Source organism: Phaethon lepturus, unplaced genomic scaffold (assembly GCF_000687285.1).
Source record: "Phaethon lepturus isolate BGI_N335 unplaced genomic scaffold, ASM68728v1 scaffold2367, whole genome shotgun sequence".
Classification (NCBI taxonomy): Eukaryota; Metazoa; Chordata; class Aves; order Phaethontiformes; family Phaethontidae; genus Phaethon; species Phaethon lepturus.
Genome location: NW_010549599.1, coordinates 103,592 through 125,009, shown reverse-complemented (window position 1 = coordinate 125,009; position 21,418 = coordinate 103,592). Strand labels below are relative to the sequence as shown.

At 38.4% G+C, this 21,418-nt stretch overlaps 1 protein-coding gene across 1 annotated transcript in view; it reads left to right on the top strand.

Annotated features, from left to right (window-relative positions):
* COBL (cordon-bleu WH2 repeat protein) overlaps window positions 1-21,418 on the top strand; it is a 112,399-nt gene that overhangs the window by 2,437 nt on the left and 88,544 nt on the right. The window contains 5 exon segments of the mRNA XM_010290293.1: window positions 7,483-7,693; window positions 8,479-8,707; window positions 10,781-10,825; window positions 12,997-13,091; window positions 16,499-16,582. Coding sequence (XP_010288595.1) covers window positions 7,483-7,693; window positions 8,479-8,707; window positions 10,781-10,825; window positions 12,997-13,091; window positions 16,499-16,582 — 664 coding nt within the window.

Sequence of the window (21,418 nt, the reverse complement as noted above, 5' to 3'; positions counted from 1 at the left end):
TTTTGATTATTGGAGTCTTTAGTTTGTAGACTAAAACGTGAAAGAAATGTCGAAAATTAAACCTTATATGTTTCCATGGTCTTATTTATATCATCTACATTAAGCACTCTAAGTAACCAAAATGTTCTCTTCATTGTTCTGTGAAGGTGCCCACTTCTCTCCATCACGTGCATGACAGGTCTGGGCCCCTGATTTCAGTGGCAATTAAATTCCTGCTTTTGCTAATCTGCTAATCTAAGTATCACCAGTGCCTAACCTAGGTAGTAGGTGTTCTCTCTCAGTGCTGTCCTGAGCACTTGGAGAGGAGAATTAGTGACAAATGTCGGGCACTGAGAGCCAGCTGTGAGAAGTGCAAGATTATGGAAACTGAGGAGCGGAGTAAATCATCGTAACAAGTTATGAAATAAGAAAAGGATATCCTATAGTGAGCCCTGTATTATAGTGGCATCGGTCTGTGAACAGACCTAGTGCTGCTGTACTTTCTAACCACTGGAAGAAACCAGAAACTTTCTAACCACATGAAATTTTCTGTACACAAACACTGGTTATGTTTTTAGGGATGTGGAATCCAAACAAAAATGTCAAGAGCATCTGAAATTTCTAAGGGATGGGCTGCCCTAAGTTTCCGGGTTTGGGTGAAACCCCAGGCTTTTTCACCTTCTTGCATTGTTTTGACATTGTGAACTGGACAGCTGCAAAGTACAATAATACTCAGAGGTAAACATGTAATGATGAAGATACTGGATTAAAAAAAAGAAAGTGTTTAGTTTGAAGCAAGTGTGGGAGCCGGTGCAAGTAATAAATTCTTTTCCTTGTTCACTCATTTTATCTATGGTTATATCATGGAAGGACATTTTAGACAATTTCTGCTGTTGTTTATACTGCTATAAATCTTTAGTATTTTCAGTGCCATCATTAAAATTACATTCTGCAAAATCTGTTTTTGAGTGCCCTAGGGAAATAGCTTTTCTGTTGAAGAAAAATTTGCAAAACCTTGCCCTGGGCATCATCATAATGAAAAATTATTCTGTAAACTCAGGAAAGCAGTTCACAGAGCTACGAAGTACACTAGAGGATGTTTGAAAATAAAACTACTGTAGTTAATTGGTATCACTTAAGGTTATTATACATGAACCAAGTTAAAAGTCAAAATTACCTCTTTCAGTTTGGTCATTGTATGTAAGCAAAGCAATATGTCAATTTTACCTTGTTCTTCATATAGAAAGTTCCTACAAATATCAGCAAGAGGGCAGAAAATTCTCATTAAATTTTCCTGAAAGATGCATCCTTTGGCAAATACACTGTCTATGCACTTATTTTCACTTCTGCTAGAAGTGTGCTATTTGTGCTTGAGCGTGTCCAGAGAAGGGCAACGAAGCTGGTGAGGGGTCTGGAGCACACGTCTTATGAGGAGCGGCTGAGGGAACTGAGGTTGTTTAGTCTGGAGAAGAGGAGGCTGAGGGGAGACCTCATCGCTCTCTATAACTGCCTGAAAGGGGGTTGTGGTGAGGTGGGTGTTGGTCTCTATTCCCAAGTAACTAGCAACAGAACAAGAGGAAATGGCCTCCAGTTGTGCCAGGGGAGGTTTGGATTGGATATTAGGAAAAGTTTCTTAATGGAGAGAATGGTCATGCATTGGATGGAACAGGTTGCCTAGGGAGGTGGTGGAGTCACCGTCACTGGAGGCATTAAAAAAACGTGTGGACGTGGCACTTTGGGACATGGTTTAGTGGGCGTGGTGGTTGTTGGGTTGATGGTTGGACTTGATGATCTTAAAGGTTTTTTCCAACCTTATTGATTCTGTGATTCTGTGATAGAGAGAGTGTTGGCCACTTGCACAGTTTATGCATATAGATCTGTAGGACATGCGCACAAACTGTTAGCAGGTCTGACAGAGGTGATGACTAGACATTTAGAAAAATAAGTGGAAAAGCTCACAAGAGTAACCAAAAGCCTTTTCTGTTTGTAATTCTCACAGGTAATACTTTCAGTGGGTAACCTATAAATAAAGGGATCAAGCGTCTGTCTCCGTTCACATTGGGCGACACTGAGAAGGATTTCCTGAGTAACACACATACAGTCCTTCAGTGTCAGCAGCTTGAGAAGTCAGTAGTATTTGAAATATATTGCAGAAAAATGGGGATGTTTAAAGCTAAATGATGTTTGGTTTGGAGTTGTCAACACGTGGATGACCAATAGGCAGAAGAGTAGACTGGACAGTTGTTGCTCCTGCTGTTATCTTACCTGTTAGACGTACATGTGATGCACAGAGAGCAGAATACTAGAACAAATAATAAACTAGCTGAAGCTGTAGTCCCATTCCATGAATACTCAAGGACAGAGCTCAGTGCAGAGTATGCGTTATATGGAGCATAAAGCTAATGTCATCACAAGTGACATTAATTGTGCGCTTAGAGCTCAACATACAGAATGAAGTCTCAAGAAAGACTGAAGTTGTGAAATCAGTCCAGGTTGGTAAAACATGAAAGAGTTGTTGTTAGAAGCAGATGAACAGGGCACGTACAGCAAAAGGGTTAAAAATGAGTTTAAGTAAATAGGGGCCAGGTCAAAACTACAGTAGTTCAATGCAGGCTTTAAAAAAAAAATCACTTACTAGAATAATTTATGTTGTGAGGGGTCACTGGAGCTCACCTGCTCTAGCTCCCTGCTCAGTGCAGGTCTCAGGAGTGCAGGTTGTTGAGGGCTGTCTCCAGGCAAGTCTGAATATCTCCAGGGAGGAGGTTTCCAAACCTCTCTGTACCAGTGTTCCAGGGTTTCACCATCCTTGTGGTGAAAAATGTTTCCTTGTACCTAAATGGAATTTCCAATGTTGGCACTTGTCTCTTGCCTCTTGTCCTCTTGCTCTTCACCCCTGAGAAAAGTAACCCTGCTGGTTGGTACTTACAGACAGCAACAATCTCCCTTCACCCTTCTCATCTTAAGGCTCAATAAACCCATTCCTCTGCCTCTTGTGTGTCATCATGATGTTCCTTCTGTGGACTTGCTAAATTATGGAAAATAAGAGCCAAATATACATGAGCAAAATCAGAAGAGAAATAGAAAGCATTTATGAATATCTGCTTGTCATGCTTCCTGTACTTCTTTTGATGCAGCTTGCTATTCCTGTATACATTTCTGGTTGTGTAGGAAAACCAATCCTGCTGTGCTTTGGAGCATGAGAAAATGGTAATGACTAACACTGTTTTCTGTTTTTAAATGCAGATAGTGAAAGTGTCAAGAGACTTCAGGTCACCCCTTTTACACCACTGTTTCTTTTCCAATCGTCACTTTAGATTCCTAATGTGTGTTTGACATTGACCTAAATAAAGAAGATTCTTTCCTCCAGTTTGAGATTTTTTTTTTATGGGCATTTATGGCCTGAAAGTAGAAGGTAATAGGAAAGTCAATGTTGCTGGATAGAGTACAGCTTTATCCTACACATATATTTCCTAGATGTACAAGGTTGTATTTTAAAATAGATATCTCTGTGTGATCCAAGGAGATTAAGCCAAGCCACACCCAAAACAACTCATTTGTTTTCTGCCTCTTAAGCTATAGATGTTTTTACTGCATTTTACTGAACAACAGGACACAAGTGGTCTGACAACACTCAAACTTGACCAGGACCTCAGCCTGATAAATACTGCTGACAAAGTAGTTATTCTTTATGGTCCAGAATTGGTGTTAAATGTCAAACAGCTTAGTAATAAAATATCAGGACAGAGCCAAAGTACTCTCCTTTGCTAAGAATAGTTGTCTAGACCATCTTGTCTGAATCTCAAATTGGGTTCGTCCTCCAGTTTTATTTCTGTGCTCTAGTATTTGCTTATCGGTCATTAATGTTTGGTGTCTATCACATAGTGTTTGGTCTCTCCACCCAAAATTTCAGCAACATCTTATTAAAATAAGAAAGTAATGTGTTTCTTAGCTGGGTAGTTGGAAAGGTAGGAAACATTTAACTTCTTCCTTTCAGCTTTAGATGTAATTCTTTATGACCAGACCTGCGTATATTTCAAAATAGAGTATGCTCTCTACCAGGTCTCAAAAGCAGGTTAAAATAAAGTGCAGATATGTCTGGAACAACATGGAAGCAAGAAAGGACTGAGTCTTTGCATCTTCCAAGACCCGTATTCAGCCCAAGGTTAGAAAGAAAAGTTGGTCTAGATTAGTAGATGGCTCAGTGCCGTTCTCTTGCTGTGCTTAGTGGCTGTCTTCTGTCTGTGGCATATACATGGAGTTACTTGAAATAAAACTCCCATTTAAAATCAAGGTGAACTAACTGTATTACAGTTTAAAAGGAAATTTTTTCAAGTTGGTGAACTTGAAATCTGATATAAGAATGACTTCGTTGCAAAGACTCCCCAGCTCTCTTACTTCTCTGGAAATGCATGAATTTTGAATTTTGTTGTAGAATTCCTCTCTTTATCTCTTCTTTTTTTTTTTTTCCCCTATTTTTTTTAAATCCTTTTGAAATTTTGTGGAAATTATTTTCCCAAATTTACATTTTGGGAAGCGCATACTATTCACTTTGAAGTTGTTTCAAAAACTTCAGAGATACTGCTTAATTTGTACTCCTCAATGGTAGAGATGAAGCCTGGGCATACTTTTCATGGAACAGTTGTGTATTCTCAGCAGTGTGGCACAGGATGGGATGTTGCAGACGACCTTGTTATATTTAACACACACCTGCTGTGTAATCAGCAATAAGATGAAACCTCAAATTTGTGTGGATTTTTAAATTGTTCATTGTCCGAGCAAATTTGTTCAATTTGCATGATTGTCTGCAGCCTATTTTCTCAGATGGCTGGTGTGGATCCTAATCTTCTTGCAGTTGTGGTATTGTTGCTCCTGAACATATTTCAGTGGAAGGTGCAAGGAATCATAAAGTGTTCTTTTGATGAACTTTTTTTTTTTAATCCTTTTTCAAGTGCTGTTATTTTTTTAAGTGTTTTTAATGAAATAGTTTACATGAGGTAAGATGACTGTCCAAATTTGAATGAATTATCACAATATTATGCACTACAGGAATATATTAGCATTATACTTTAAATAGAAAGGACTTAAAGCACCATGTATTGCAGTTCTGCCAGGTTATTTGCTTTTCTCTGAAACAATAAGGCTGAGGGGAAAAAAGCACATGCAAATTTCACTTTAAAAGAAATATGTCTGTAAACAGATAAGCTGAGATCTGTATCAGGCAGACTGACACGTTTTTAAATGCTCACTGCTGCACAGCAAAATGAATATTCATGTAAATATAAATGTAGGTGGGGTTCTATAGTTTGGACTTAGTAGGTATAAATGTTTCTGTTGGTTTGTGATGTGTTACATATGAATTGAACATGTTTATGAAGTACAGATGTTAGCAACTTGGGGACAGTGCCAGAATAAATCATCATGAAATGACCTGATACAGTTTCAATTTCGATACTACACATTTCTATTTAGATGCTCTCTATGTTAGCAGTTACCCGCAGTGCTTTATTTTTCTGAAACCTCCTATACATATCAATGGCATTTGTTTTCCTTGTTTGATCTTCAGTCATGGTCTTCTGACTGTGTTGTTCTCTTTTCAATGCAATCACCTATTTCAGATTTTCCGCACTTGCCACTTTTTCAGCTCACACTGCATAACTCAGTTAAACTTGAAATAGGTTACTGTAAAGAAGGCCCTTTCTCATCTTTTATGTGGGAAGAACTGTCACCTACGTATGTTTTAGTCTTTTGCCTGTTATGTTGTCGTTTTCCATTCTTGTCGTCTTTGCCATTAGCTCTCCAGGGTTCTTCACCAACTTCTTGAGCAGTTGTTGGCCAACAACATATACATAGAATGAAGACGGGCAGCTCCCTCCAGAGTTGTTTCCCAGATGCCGAGAACTTGTAGTTGAAGGGCAGTTCTTGAGCTAGAGATGTAACGGCGGTGACTAATAACCTGTGAAGGATTTTATTTTCTTTGAATTTTCTTGCATTTTGAATGTCTATACAGTTTTTCCAGTTTACACATTACAAGAGATGACAATTCCTTTGGCACTGTCTATGCACTTAGTTTCACTTCTGCTAGAAGTGTGCTATTTGTGCTTAAGCATGTCCAAAGAAGGGCAACAAAGCTGGTGAGGGGTCTGGAGCACTGTCTTATGAGGAGCGGCTGAGGGAACTGGGGTTGTTTAGTCTGGAGAAGAGGAGGCTGAGGGGAGACCTTATTGCTCTCTAAAACTACCTGAAAGGGGGTTGTGGCGATGTGGGTGTTGGTCTCTTCTCCCCAGTAACTAGTGATAGAAAAGAGGAAATGGCCTCAAGTTGTGTCAGGGGAGGTGTAGATTAGACAGTAGGAAAAATTTCTTTACCGAGAGAGTGGTCAAGCATTGGAAGAGGCTGCCCAGGGAGGTGGTGGAGTCACCATCTCTGGAAGTGTTCAAAAAAACCTGTGGACGTGGCACTTTGGGACATGGTTTAGTGGGCATGGTGGTGTTGGGTTGCTGGTTGGACTTGATGATCTTAAAGGCCTTTTCCAACCTTAATGATTTTGTGAAAAATATCACATGTATGTGACAAGCTTCGGGTACAGCTGGTAATTTTTATTGATGACAGATACTGGTTTATGAAACCAAAACATTTCAGAAACGTAACCAGGTTTAATAAACGCGTTTTCTCTGATCCTGGATGGAATTTTAGGGAGGAAGGTTGAAAAAAAAAAAGAACCTTTCAGTACCTGGGTAGAAGAGAATTTCTGGGGTGCGGGGGAACATAGTTCATATCTGCTGTGTCAGGCAGTATCAAGCTCCAGTGAGGGGCAGTGACTGACTCATTTTAACCTTCTGGTTTATGAATCACATCTGCAGTAAGAGTTCTTGATAATGCAAATACTTGAAACCAGATGTTTTTGTACAGGGTTAATATCCTCACCAGAATAAGTATGGAAGGGATCTCCTGTACTTGGAAATATTGCTGTTGTCAAATGGATTGGCGGGGCAGGAACTCAATTGTAAGCTGGAAAAAGAAAAAGCCTGTCTCCCTTTTGTTCCAGATTTAAATCCTCCATTTTGAGTTGTGTTATGTGATGGTTCAAATCTAAGTATAATTTACTATACTGTGAGTACATAATTTATTTATACCTTGTCTTCATGTTAAAGAACAGGGCTTGAATTGGAGAATTTAACGTATGGATTTAGCAGATAAGATGGACTTTGTCCACTCTTGGCTTATGTTTGTTAGTGGTATTATTGGCACTGTTGGCTGCCTCATACTGAAGAGTTAATTGCTAGCTCATAAACACACATTGAAGTGTGAATATATTTAACTCCTAACATTTTATCTGATCTGTTTAGCATTTCAAAGCATTAGCACTGTTCCCTCCCAAGGATGGTTAGCTAATGACACATCCACAACTTGTATTGTCTTTTTTTCCTCCCATATGAAAAATGAGGTAAATTTTTTAGCAACTGTTTTTTCTCATGCTAACAATGAATGTCCTCTTCTCTGCAGTAAAGCTGTGATGGATCTGTTGGTTGATTTATGCAGCCAGTATCGCTTAAATCCATCCCAGCATAGTCTAGAACTGAAGTCTTCAGGAACTCAACAACCTCTGAGTTACAAGCCAAACACTTTGATAGGAGCACTGGATGTACAGATGGTACTTCTGAAAGAGAAGGTTCCTGAAGAGAAGACAAAGCGACCTCTGCCACGGGTCCCTGAGGTTGGTACTCTGTAGGGCTAAAATGGTGCCATGAAACATCATTTCATTCCTATGAATTCAAGCCGTTCTTCCAATCTTTGCATCTTCAAACCAGACAAGAGAGGCTTGACATTGACTATAACCTGCTTTACTAGCTTAATTGATTTGCACGCAGACTGGCGGGTGCCAGTCTGGACACTATCAATTAGACAAAACGTTATGTTGCGTGTGGTTGGATAGATGGAAATATGACCGGGACGACTGAAATTTGCAGTAGTGGCTGAAATGAAGGTTGTGGGATTGTGTGGAGGTAGGTCGGGTTTTGGTGGTATCTTTGTTTGACTTCTATGATTTTATGATCTTTATTGAAGATATGGGAGAAGACTGATAGTTAATAAATGTATTTCACATTATTGTGAAGATTCAGAAGTAGCCATTTTCCAAATAGGTTTGCTGAAATTTTTATTATTATGAATCAGTATAGGTAATTATATACCTATAGGATATATTACATACTGTCACACCTTTCAGAGTGTACTTGTAAACATTCACAAATTACACTTGCCTCTGGTTCCTTTTTCTTACTTACCTGTTCTTGTGAATGTCTTCTTGATGACAGAGGAGTTCTGAGATTTTTTCTTTTTTTTTTTTTTTTTTTGTCCCCATATTTTTTGCAGTAGTATGCATGCGGGGCAAGTTTGCCTAGGAGGAGTCAAGACAGTATGAGAGTCCCCAGTGCCTTTCTCATTGTAAGAGAGCCTAGCCATCATGGAGGGAGGGCTGAGAGTTTGTGTTTGTTTCTGCAGAAATCTGTGAGGCTGGTAGTGAACTACCTGAAGACTCAGAAGGCTGTGGTTCGAGTTAGTCCGGAGGTACCTCTCCACAACATCATCCCAGCTATTTGTGAGAAGTGCGAAGTCAGTCAAGAGCACCTTGTTCTTCTGCGAGATGGCATCACTGGGGAGGAACTGGAGCTTACCAAGTCCTTGGAGGAGCTGGGGATAAAGGAGCTGTACGCCTGGGACAGAAAAAGGGGTGAGCTGAGACTGAAAGCGGTCGCAGCAGGGTTAGGTGATGTGCCAACAATATTATGGGCTACTTAAAAGCATTTGTGCTCTTGTTCCTTCGGTGCCCAGCTGAAACAGCAGAGCGATGTCTCAGTCTGGAGAGCAGCATGGTTTTGTTCAGTGAGCCATGCGCAGAGCAGCCGCTGGGACAGCAGCGTGCCCAGCTGTCCCTGGCAGCTCTTGGGCCCCGTGCCAGGCTGGGCTGGCCCCTGGCAGGGCACAGGTTGGCCTGGGGCAGGGCAAAAGGAGGAGCCTTGCTACTTCCTGGAGCTGCTGTTGGTACAGGTGTGCCTGACACGGAGGCCTCGGTCCGGGCAGAGCCTGTCACCTGTCTGTGCTGTGGGTTGGAGAGAAAGAAAGGAGAGAGATGCCATAGTCAGGCCAGCCACGAAAGCTGAGAGGCAGGGCCGCCAGACCCGGGCTTATGAGAAACAGCCTGTGGACAGGTACAGAAATGGTTCCTCCAAAGGGCGTAGTTATTGACAGTTTATTGAAGAGGAGCTAAGAGGTATTTGTATTTAAAATTTTCTTCTCTTGTTTATTCATCCTCACTTTCTGTTCTCGTAGACCATACTGCAGCAGCAACTTCGTGGGCTTGAGTTTTAACAGCCTGATTGTATATCCAAATAGCATAATTATGTGATGTGCTTTAAAATATACTTCCTTTAAAAATACACGTTGACAAGCGCTACTACCTTTGAGGTCAGAAAGTGATGTTCATTAAAATTGTCTCCTGCAGTTTGTCTCAATCAGTATCACTGCCAGCACAGTAAATGTCCTTACTTATTGTTTATATAACATCAGTCTTGTGGGTGCTGAGCAGCAGGCTTATTTTTTATTTATACAGTTATTTATTTATGTTGACATTCTGTCTCCTCTTTCAAACTCCATTGGTAAGTGACAGTTCTACCTCTGTGTGAGTCAAATTTCAGTGAGTTCAGACTTCTAAGTAAACAAAATGTGTCCTTTTCCTTTGAATTGTTAGGATGCTCAAAAAAATGGCTGACAATGTGTTGTAACTCAATTGCATATTGTTTGGTTTTATAACATATGTTTACTGTAATTAAGCTAACCATTTTGGAGCAACATATTGAACATGCAGACTATTCAACAGGATTCATTCAGCGTATTTCAGGGACAACTTACAGAGTAATTAGCCTAAGCCTTCCTTTAAGGCTTTTCCTTTAAAATGAAGATGATGGTGTGTATACTGGTGCAGTATTGGTCTTCAAATCCAGTTGTAGCCTGTCCAGTCAAAACAAAGGCTTTACTTCAGGGCTGGGCTTATAGCAGCAAATGATATAACACTTCATAGTGTGCTGCTCTCTGCATCAGAAATTTTTTAATATTTTATTCTTCTTTAATCTTTTAGTATACCTTTCATTAAAAATAACCCCCTGCTGATCCTGAGTGTATTTCGGCCTTTTCTGCCTTCCTCTGCACCATGGTGTCTGATGAGAAAACTGGTAAATACAGATAAAATTTGTGAAAGGTTTCCTTTGTTCCAGCAAATTCCTTCCTCCTGTGTTCTCATCTGTAATCTCCAACAGGAGTAATCCCATTGGTTTCAGTAGCCATTGGTCTACTAATTGTGTATTGAATAGATGACCAGTCTGTTCAGTTACCAAACTGACAAATTTTTAAAACACATTCACACTAACAAGTAAGGCATCAGAGGTGCTGAAAGTATAGGCTGTGCTTTTAAGAGCAGGTTCTAGAAAAACTTTGTGCTCATCATTCTCTTCTTCCCTGAAACAGAAGTACCAAGTGCTGAAGGATTATTGAAAGACAAGCTCTGCTGCCACCTGCTTACAGAATTCAATTTAGCAACTGAAGCAGCTTCAAGAGTGAATTGGGAATTATAAACGCAGCTAAACTCCCTCTAGTAGCCGCTCTGCATGTCTGTTGTTGGTCTACATTTTTTTACTGTAAAGCTTAGGAAAACAAATACTAGAAGTAATGACTGAATATTGTGGCTTAGGAGGCAATATTAGAACTTTAATATGTCTTCTCTTGTCCTTTCATTGCCCGCCTTTTCCAGTTCCTCCATCAAAAACTCAGTCTGAACCTTCTCTGAACTATAGAGGTACTGTACAATGTTGCTGAGGGGAAACCGTCTTTCTCTTCACACTATGTTTAATGTGGGCTTGGTAGATGGATCTTTAGGAATGTCACATAAAATGCTGTAGAAAAACTAGCTGGTTTTATCTGTGTTGTCTTTTGCGAAGTGTTGTTTACATGTCTGTGCTTTTGGTCAGAACAAACACACTTCTGTGCATACTACTTCTTCAGCAATTGCCATTAAAATGCCAGCAATTAACAAATCCTGTCATTTAACTGTTGCGTGGTATGGTATGTTTCTATACAGATTGCAAGCCTTTCCAGGTCACCTAAAGCATTATTAGTTGAATTTCAGAAATATTCTCTTGGATATTCTCTTGGATTCAGAAATAGGTCTCTTGGATTCAAAGTTTATTTAGTAACAAAGACAGAATATCTTGAGATCTATGAGATCTTCCACTAATTTCAATTTACATGCAATGAAGCATTTTAATATCAAATGTATACACGTTGGATAACTCTGAATAGATGCTGACTTCTAATTGCTATGGTAGGTGGGGTTTGATTAGATTACATTGGTGCTTCTGCTTCTAGTTAAGCAGAAAATGTGTATATTTAGTATATACTTTTCCCCCACTGACTGTGTTGTAATACATTGCTTACATTAATTATCCTCAAGAAAGGTATGGTTGATTTTAACTGGCTTTACTTCTTTGCATTACATAACCAAAATAAAACTGTGGCTAACTTCTTTAAATTTTCAGGAAGGAAGGAAGTCCACCTCCAGTAGGTGACAGCCATCAAGCAAATCATCTCTCATGGGCTGTTGCCTCTTGGCTTTGCTGATGCCAGTACTTTTCCCCTAATCCTCTGTCATTAGTTGCTGTGGCTTCCTTTCATACAAAGCATAATACTAGAGAGAATGTCTACTGTATTTATTTAGGAAAAATTGATACAGATTTATAAAGATTCCTTGTTTTGAGATTATATACTGTGTTTAAAATCCCAATTTATTTGGATTATACAGTGTTTAATGGTAATGAACATCAGCAGTTATGGACATAGCTCACATTTGAAGACTGAGTAAGGGATTCATAATCCACATCTAGTTGCAGCCCAGCCCCGAGCAGAAAAACAGCAGTTTCTGGTGAATGGGTATAGGCAGTGCTTAGAATTCGAGAAAGGTATTAATTTATTTCTGTATTTTTTTGCAGTGGAGTTGCAGCCTTTCTTAAGGATAGTTTCTCCCTGTTTTCCTCTGTGTTCATCGTCTTTACTCTTCTACTGTGCTTTGAACTACTAGATGTATTTAACACCTTCTAACACCTGACATAGTTGATACACAAAGTGAAAATCGTGTCCTTTGTGTGAACTGCAAATCAGTTTACAGGAGCTCTGGGATTAGGGTTTTTTGTGAAGTGAAGATTTAGTTTCTATTAACAAACAAGTCATTTTGCATTCGCTTGTTAATCGTTATTAGACAAATAAAGCAAATATTTACAAGAGAAAGCAGTTTTTCTCTGTGCATTAAATTTTCTGTGTGCTAGTGAAGTACGCTGATACGCTTTGAACCAGGGAGAATTCTTTATAGTATTATGCAGTGTGTCCATTAAAAAAAGTGGGAGAGCTTTACAGTCTGTATATTGAATGTCGAACCAATGGTTGTTCTCTGTAATACATGACCTTATCATGTTGCTCATCCAGCCTGGCTAGTGTGGAGGGAATTGGAGGGAGACTAAATGGTCTGAGAATTCATACAGCTTCTTAACTGTTCAAGGAAGACAGGCATGTTTGAGCTCTTACAGCCTGAAATACATATAAACTTGCCTCTCTTTCCACCTGAAGTAAAAGCACCAAATGAGAAGAGATGACCACGAGTAGTTGATTTAAGCTCTAAGGAGAGCCTTTTTTCCAGGGGAAGGGTCTCTTTCCTCTTCATGGATCTTTATCCAAATCCACATTGAAAGTCTTTTCATTAAATTATTCCATTGCCTCCTTTAGATTTTGGAACAAACTCAGAACAAGTAAGAGTTTGATGAAAAATGAAGTGCAGGATCTGGCAGTTACTTAGATAATTCAGTTCATAACATCGCCAGCTCAAAACAAATACAGCATTAATCCAGGATGTTTTAAAATACTAGTCTTCTGAATCTTTATTTCAGAAGTGTAAAAAATGTTCCATTATAATTGTTTCAGAACCAAGTCGAAAGGCTTCAGTAAGCAATGATGCAATAGAAAAAGAAAAGACAAGACTTCTGGGGTTGTTTAAAGCTGATAGAAGAAGCAGCAAGGTAAGTGTTCAGCAGCGTACTACCTTACTAAAGAGTTTTCTTTCCAGATGTATTTTGTCTGTGGGTGGTGGTGTTTGTTCGGGTTTTTTGTTTTATCTTTCTTCTTTTTTTTTCCTCCAAGGAGTAATCTGTTAGCAGATGCATAAACTATGTTTAATCAGTGCAGACTGGAGATACGAGCTGCTTATTGAAAGAGTCAGGAAGGTTGACCATTCAAAAATTATTTTTTTTTTTAAATGCTGTGGGTTCACTAGGTGTTAACAAAGGGCCATAGCTTCAAGCAACTTATGTCCACTTACTAGTATTGCTTAAATTACAAAATGCATTTATGAATGAACTGATGTAATATAGAATACATTAAGATATCAAGTACAAGTATCTTATTAACTCTTCTGTACATGGGCGATGATCTGTTTTAAGGCATTTATATCTTCAGGAAGCTCTGTGCAGTCATGCTGTTGCCATCTCCAAGTCGGTAAAACCAATGAATCAGGTGTAGGAGAAATAACTTGCAGTACTAAAAGGAGTAATAAACTGAAGGATCAGTATCTGCTGGGGTGCTTCTTAGGCATTTTAAACTTTGTTTTTAATCTTGAGTTGGGAAAATTAAAGAAGAAATCTGGTATAAAATAATTTTCTTTGGTTGAGATGCCTTTGAAAAATTTGTCATTCATCACAGAAATTAAATACAGAAAAACTTTCTAATTCTAGAAAATATAAAAATATTGGGCTTTTAACTTGATACTTTTTGCATCCTTCACTACAAAGATCAGTGTCAACTGATTTTGATGATAAAGTATTTAATGTTCTGGGTGTCAACATACAAAGAGAATTTTCTTTTGTCTGGTTTAAAAAGTCCTCCAAGGCTTTTGCAGTGAAATCATGAACTGTGTCTGATTACCTGGTACTAAGAAACATATGCTTGTTAATGGACTGGTGTTTCTCTTACCCTTCCAGTCTTTTCATTCATGTTTTTAAAACTGAGAAAAATTTCCAAAATCTTTATTAGTTTTCTGCCCTTTTGATTATGATCAAATTTGGAGTGCTTTTGCTGGGCAATAGTTTCTTTTATGGACACTGGGAATTACTGTGTTGAAAAATCTCATGTCATGGATGCTGAACTACTCTTAACATCTGATAAAGGACACATGGAAACTATTTTATGAGATAGGAAGTCAATCACTTTCAGAGTGTTTATCTTCTGTAAGAAAATATTTCCCATTTAGAAGGGAACAAAAGCATAACTGCAGCAATAATGCTGTTTCTGCCTGGAAGAAATTGAGTAAACAAGGGAGCTCAGCTTCAGCCTCTATAGAGCATGCTGAGGGGCTGTAGTTCCTTGTGGAAGAACCAAATATGTCATGGCACACAATTTCTGCATTGTAGTTTGTCCTCTGATTCCATTTTCCTGAACTTCGGTATGAAGTGTATTCTCTTGGAGTTCTAACTCCTGAAACAGCTCAGATTTAACTTGTAAAGTATTTACGCTTTCACCCTTAGAAAAAGTTGCGATGAAGCATCCCAATTCTGTTGTTACTGCAGTGGGTTTCTCACAGCTGAGTTTGGGATGAGTGTCCCAAGATTGCAAACTCCTCTCTTTTTTCCTATCCTCTTCCGCATACTTGTTAATCAGAGACATAGGAGGTGATACTCTGACGGTTTTTAAAATACAAATTTTAATAGATGCTAAGGATATTCAGGATCAATTAACAAGTTACAAGTAGCATCTGATGTGGGAAAAAGTAGGGACTGTGCAAACAAGTACAAGAAACAGCTTCTAAATGTGAGCTAAATGTGTAAGTCTTTCTTGCTGTTAGTTCTGAAGAGTTCATTGCCTTTTCTTGGTCATTTCTTTACTGGACTCTTACTTTCAAATGACAAGTACTCTGTAGGAAAAGAAACTAAAACAACTGCTTTGCTTAGTCCAGCAAGGAACTTTTCAGTACAAACCTCTAGGAGTTTGAATCCAAATAGGTGGAAGAATTACTGAGAACTGAAGAATAGTGCAGCAAACAGGAGCAAGCAGGTGTTAACTGGCCACAATACATCTGGCTTGGTGTTGTGGAAGATTTCTAGCAAAAACAGCAGTGAAACTGCTGAACAGACTTAGGTAGCAGAATGACGGCAAATTAATTAAATTCTTTTATGAAAGGATTTGGTAGGTTTATGAAGGGATTATATGATGGGATGTCCTGCTATTTCAGGGCACTGGAATCAAAGGCTCAGAGTTCCTCAACTCTGCTTTTTACAATTACTCTTACATTTTTACTCCTCCACAAGACTTAAGTTGATTCTGCTTATTTATTTTATTTTTTCTTTGTTTGTATTATGATTTGCAGTGATTCTGCGTGTGTGTGTGTATGGATGTGGTCATTCATAGTCTGTATTTTAGAACTAGTTGATAGCAAGAATTGTCCAAAATCCTGCACAGTAGTAGCGCTGCAGAGTTGCGGGCATTTACAAAGGGAAGGCAATTTCTTTTGCAAGGGAAGAAAAGTATTAGCCTGTGTTGCAAACTGTCCTGGATCAGGTGTCAGCTGCACACTACAGGCCTACGCTCAGATTTCCATGCCCACACACATGCTTTCAGCGAGCTAGCTGAGAGAGAAAGCAATAATCATGGTCTGACAATACACTAGATCTAACTTTTTGAAAAAAACCTTTCTGCTCCATTAAAACCACCGTGACACAGAATGAAAGCAGAATCCTATTCTCATGGTTAATACAAATTTGTTGTGAAAGTGTTTCTTTGGTTAACTTTGTACTGGCAGGCTTAATGCCAGATCAGGTATCATCTTGTTTTCTCCATTCTAATTTTATGCTGGATCAGTTACCCTCTGTTCTCCCGTAGCTGGCATAAAAAACATAAAGGTGGCATGAACTCCATGTCTTTTTGATGTGAAATGTAGTCATGTGCCTGAGGCTAAATCCAGGTCAAATTGGCACTGCTAAGCAATCCAGTAGAGCAGAGGTCCTGTGCAGACAATCATGGGATCTAGGCATAAGCAGGGTATATGCTAGCACACAGAAACAGTCGTGTCATTGACAGACAAGTGGCAGGGAAGAAGTTCTCTGCTTGTTCCCCTGTGTCTGTGGGGATAGCAGAGACTTGCAGTCTGATCCCTGGTGCTTCAGGAGTTGCTTACTATCTGTTTTCCTCTTTGCCTAAGAATTCTTCTGTTTCTTTACATTCTTGCTCTTAAATCTTTCTGCTAATGGATTTCTTAAGGCCTCGCCTACATCAGAGAAATTTTGCAGACTACTTCATAGTTTCTCAGCAACTAGGTCCAGCAGTACTGAGACAGTTTGTCTTAGTTCTGTGATGAGGTTTGATGCTTTGCTCTGGCATGTTTTTGCTGTTTTGTTTCCTTTGCTGCTGCTGTGTAGGATACTTGTTTGTGTTGCAGACAGAAGAACACTTGAGGATGAACAGAGATTGTGGTGAGGAAGATATTTTTAGTTCTGCATCTACAAGTGAAGGAAGCTTGGATGTAAGTACTAACATGGCTTGTAGACGCTATTGCAATTCCTATTAGACCCTGCAGTTTGAATAACCAGAAATCACTGCTATTCCCAGTGCTTAGCCAAGTAGAAGTAGCTTACTTCTTAGCAGGCTTAGTTAAATTTGTGGACATTTCATGTATCTTGATGAACTCAAAATGCAATGCAGTCTTAAAATTTGCTGGCTTCACTATAAAGAAAGTTGCTTTCAAAGTTAGAATCTAAGCAGTTGTGAGCAAAAAGTGTTTTAACCAAGGACGTAGGTGTTGTGACTGTAAGTCAGTGACAGTACTGCATGATGCTAGGGTATGTTTGCATATTGGTGACCTTCAGAGGAAACTTTTTTCTTATAAAACCACAGTTCTCATTTTTATCCCTTTACATGTCTTCTGCAGCATGACAGCATTTAATTTGTTTCTTAAGTAGCTTGGGGGTGGAAAGTACTTTTGTTTTAAACACTGGAAATAACAGAAAGGGTTTTTGTTAAGTACTTCAATAGGTTTTGGGTTACTAAAATCCTGTGAACCACTTACTGTCAGGCACTTAAAAACCTTTCTACTAAATTATGAGGATTTATGTATCTAATTAGGAAGTGTGAATCCTAAATATTTTTGTAAGGATCTTCTGGTGGATTAGTAATCATAATAAATGGCATGTCTTTTTGTGGCTTTTTTTTAATTACTTGGCTTTTTGTTTTCAAATCCTGGACAAGACTGTTAATGACACAATAGAAGCCTGAAATGCCGAGGTTCAGCTCTGAATCCCCCTTTCACAAACAGGTATTCGGAAAAGTAGTGCTGATCTGCAAAATGTACAGCTCACTAGACACAGAGAAGGGTGACAGGAAAGTGTGGAAAAAATGTAGGAGTGAGAGAACAAATCCCAGCTAAAAAGGATAATATAAAAGAAGTCAAAAGGGAGAAATAGATGGAGAAGTGATTGGCTGTGAGCTTAAAAAACACCTAACTGCAAATCTGTGAAGACTTCATAATGGAAGAGTACTGAAATAGGAAAGCTGCTTATGACACTAAAAATTTGGGTAACATTATAAAGATGAATGTTTTAGTGAGAAATCTCTATTAATATAAAGTCCTAGTACAGGGTGATTTAGGTAATTAAAATATACTAGGTAGAAGTATAGAAAAGCGGTCACAAGCTCTGCCAAAATAAAATCATCTTGTAGTTTGTATTCACTGCCATTATACATTAATCTCAGTATCTTGATAGCCCAGTAGTAGAAGAGGAGGAGGAGGAGGAAGGGGAGGGATTCCAAGAGAGGATATGAAAGTAGTTCAGGTACTCTGAACTGTGCTTTTACACTAGGATGTGGTGCTTTCCTCAGAAGAGAGACATCTCTTAATTTATTTTTGTAGGGAATCTTATAGGGCAAATCATAAATGAGGATCTTTTTATTTTCCTTTTACATTGATGAAAAAAAGTTTTCAAAACTGTCTTGGAGATGTAGCTTTGTCTTCTAAAGGCATAGGGAGCAAAGGGATCTTGAGGTTAAAAATGTTTTCTTTTTATTCAGTTACATGAACATGTCAGGGATTTTTTTTTTTTCCTTTTCCTCTTAGGAGCAATTAATCTTCAAGAACAATGTACCCATTGCTCAGTGTTTACGTCTTTCACTTCTGGCTTGACACCTGTATTTGTGTGAGCACCGATCCTGCTAAGATATAAGTACATATCAACATAGTTCCATTTAATTTGGTACTATTCTGTTAAAGCTTGCAGAAGATGTATAAAATAAGTCTAAGCAGCACAGAAGGTCCATCCTTCAAAGAGGCTAGATGAGCTTCAAGAAAAAAGTCAACAATTGTGAGGTCTTAGGTGAAAAATTCTAAAACATTGTAAACTTGGCATAGTTAGATGGCTAGATAACTTGTATTAACTTCAGATAAAATTCAAGTGGAAATGCCAATGAAAACACTTTATCATTTTTAAAATTCAGCATAGCATTTCTTTATGGGCTAGACTTTGAGACCCTCAACCATTCTGAATATTTCTTTATTCCACTTGCTTAAAAGATACTGTCACTTATTTACTTCAGTGGAACTGAGTATCCTTATTCAAAGTAAGTGGTATCTTACATAGCCATACATCTGAAATACACATTTGGAGTTCATTACATACAAGTTTCATTGAGCTAAGGTAGGACTTTTAGCAAAATGTCATCCAGTAGAGGCTTCCTCTTTCACAATTTCCTCACGTCTACTTTCTGTTACTGTTTTCGGTCATCTTGGAAGTATTTTGCACTCTATGCAGGAACAAAGCCAAAGTTTCAGATTAATTTCTGAAAGGAAAGTTTGCCATTGCCTTCAGCATAGTGCCAGGAGGTACACTGGCTGGATCAGGAAAATTTTTCTTGCCTATAAGGAAATAGGCAACTTGTGAAGTACTGCTGAGGTAAGGGCATGAACTTAGGCATGCTTAGTTTAAAAATCCTTTTCTCACTGTTATGTGGTGGTGATATGCACTGAATTGTAGAAGAAGTAATAATTCTATTCTGAGTATTGACTGGGTTTTTTTGAATGGAAGGAATGGAATAAAGGTGTAAGAAATAAGATCCTTAGTATTTATTCAAGCACAAGTTATATTTGCCTTTTAACCACCAAACCATTCTCAGTGCCATATTTATCTAATTATTATTGGAATTATTAATGCTTCTAAAGATACTTTAGATTGTTGATGAGAAAGCAGATTTTCAAAGTCAAGATGGGAAAATCAACACTTACGCTTGAGGTGAAAGGACATTTGTTCACAGTATCAGCAAAAATAAAGGTGAAAAAAGAAGAATTTGTTAACACCTTAAAGAGTGTAAAAATGCAAGATAAAAATTCTCCATGACAATCCTCAGAGTGCAGCAGTTCATTATACCACATGTCAGTAAAGGATCTGGAATCTAATGGTGTATTGTAAATGAAAGCAGAAATCTTTTCCCTTAGTCTGTTCCAGTTTTGTGCTAAGCAGATGAGCTTCATATCCGGGTTAACTTCTCACAAATCAAATGCTATTGAAATACACTGGTGTAGAAATACAACACACAAAGCGGTTGGAAGTTGCAGCACAGTTAACCGTATTCTGCTTTTTGTGTGCCAAAGACTGATAGAGCTAGAATTTAGAACAGCTGGGGAGAAAAGGGGAGTTTAAGTAATCTCTGCCGCTTGGTGTCACTGTCCTCAAATAAACAGTTGATCGAGATGAAACCCGGTATTTGTAACACAGTACTAAAATTAGCTGTTCTTATTTTTGGGGCCTTCGTGCTTTCATAAATCAAGGGTGAAAAAACACATCTCAAGTGCTGAACGACGTGTATCTCTGATGCGGAATTTGTTTATGTAATAAATCAGCTTGGGAAAAAGTATTTAGAAGTGCAGCCAGGGACACTTATCAGAGGATTTGAAACTTCAGCACAAAGTTTTATCACACGAGGTTTCTCTAGTTCAAACAGGGTTTCAGCAGAGCAATGTTAGAGGATTTTCATCAGGACCATTTTTTAAAAAGCTAGTTTTCAGTATATGTCTGAATGTAGGTGTTGTACATAATGGAATTGGTGAACCTAAATGAAACAGATAGTCCAGTAGTTCCCTGCTTAATGACTCTGCCATGACTATTATTATATATGTTAATGAACAAAACTATCAGTCGTTTCAAATTTCAAACAGTCATTATATAAGTTTAGAATATGTGTACTTTTTTTTTATTTCATAGTACCTGTATAATTGCGAGATCATGTTCCAGAAGAAAAATACTATATTAATGTTTGATAAAAGTCATCAAGACTTCTAGTGAATTAGTAACGTTGGCAGTCACTTCTTAAATTGTGGGAACAGCTATTTTCCCTGTAAAGGTTTTTTAAAAAAAATCTATAATTTACTTTTTCAGGGCCTTATTTTTTCTTACTGTGCTCTTAACTTTTATGCCCTCATTGATAGTAGGAGTTATATCATTCATGATAATCTTTCCCAATTCAGAAGTGGTTGGAAGAAGGATCAAGTACAGTTATGCAAAAGTGACTGGAAATGTGATTTCTCTTCCAACCATGTCAGGTCCCAGGTGATCAGTTAATACCATCTACTGTCAAGGATTTCAGCTCACATGGCCAGGTACTGTTCAGGGCAGTAGGAATGAGAATATTGCCCATGTCATCTAAATGGAAGTTAACAAGCCTTCTACTTCTAATATTTCCTTGTGTGACAGTCACATTCACTTTAAATTCCTGTTCTTGTGTTCTTGCTTCTTGGTCTCTTGGCAGTGCTTAGGATGATGTTGGTTCCGTGTGTTTATTTCTACTAGCAGGGTCCAATCCTGGGATAGCTTGTTGCATTTTATACAATTAGAGCTGTCTATGTAAGCTGTCAAATGCATAGGTTGTGATCTGGCCTTGAAACAATTTTGCTTAGTGTGATTTTGTTTGCAGAATGTAAAACTCAACAAACTAAGTATGGAGAGTTGTCTACATATTATACGAGACTGGCCTGTCCCCACCAATCTTCCGTTGTAAGGTGCCTGTAAGCCAGTAGTTAGATGCCAGAGGATGATGCTAGGGAAGATACAGTATAGTTTAAATGTTTTCAATTGTGCAGCTGCTACTGTGATTAAAAGAAAAATAGATTTATTACATACCAGATATCACAGGATAAGGTTCACCATAGAGTTAGTTTTATGTTTACATCTTGTGATACTGTCTTGGAAAAAAAAATTATTTTCTTGTTAACTTTTCTTGGTAAGAAGAAAGGTTTGCCAGAGCCAACTGGCTTGTGACTGGCATTCAGGGAATTCCAATAGGTAATAAGTGTGACAAAGCTTTCTTTCTCCATGTC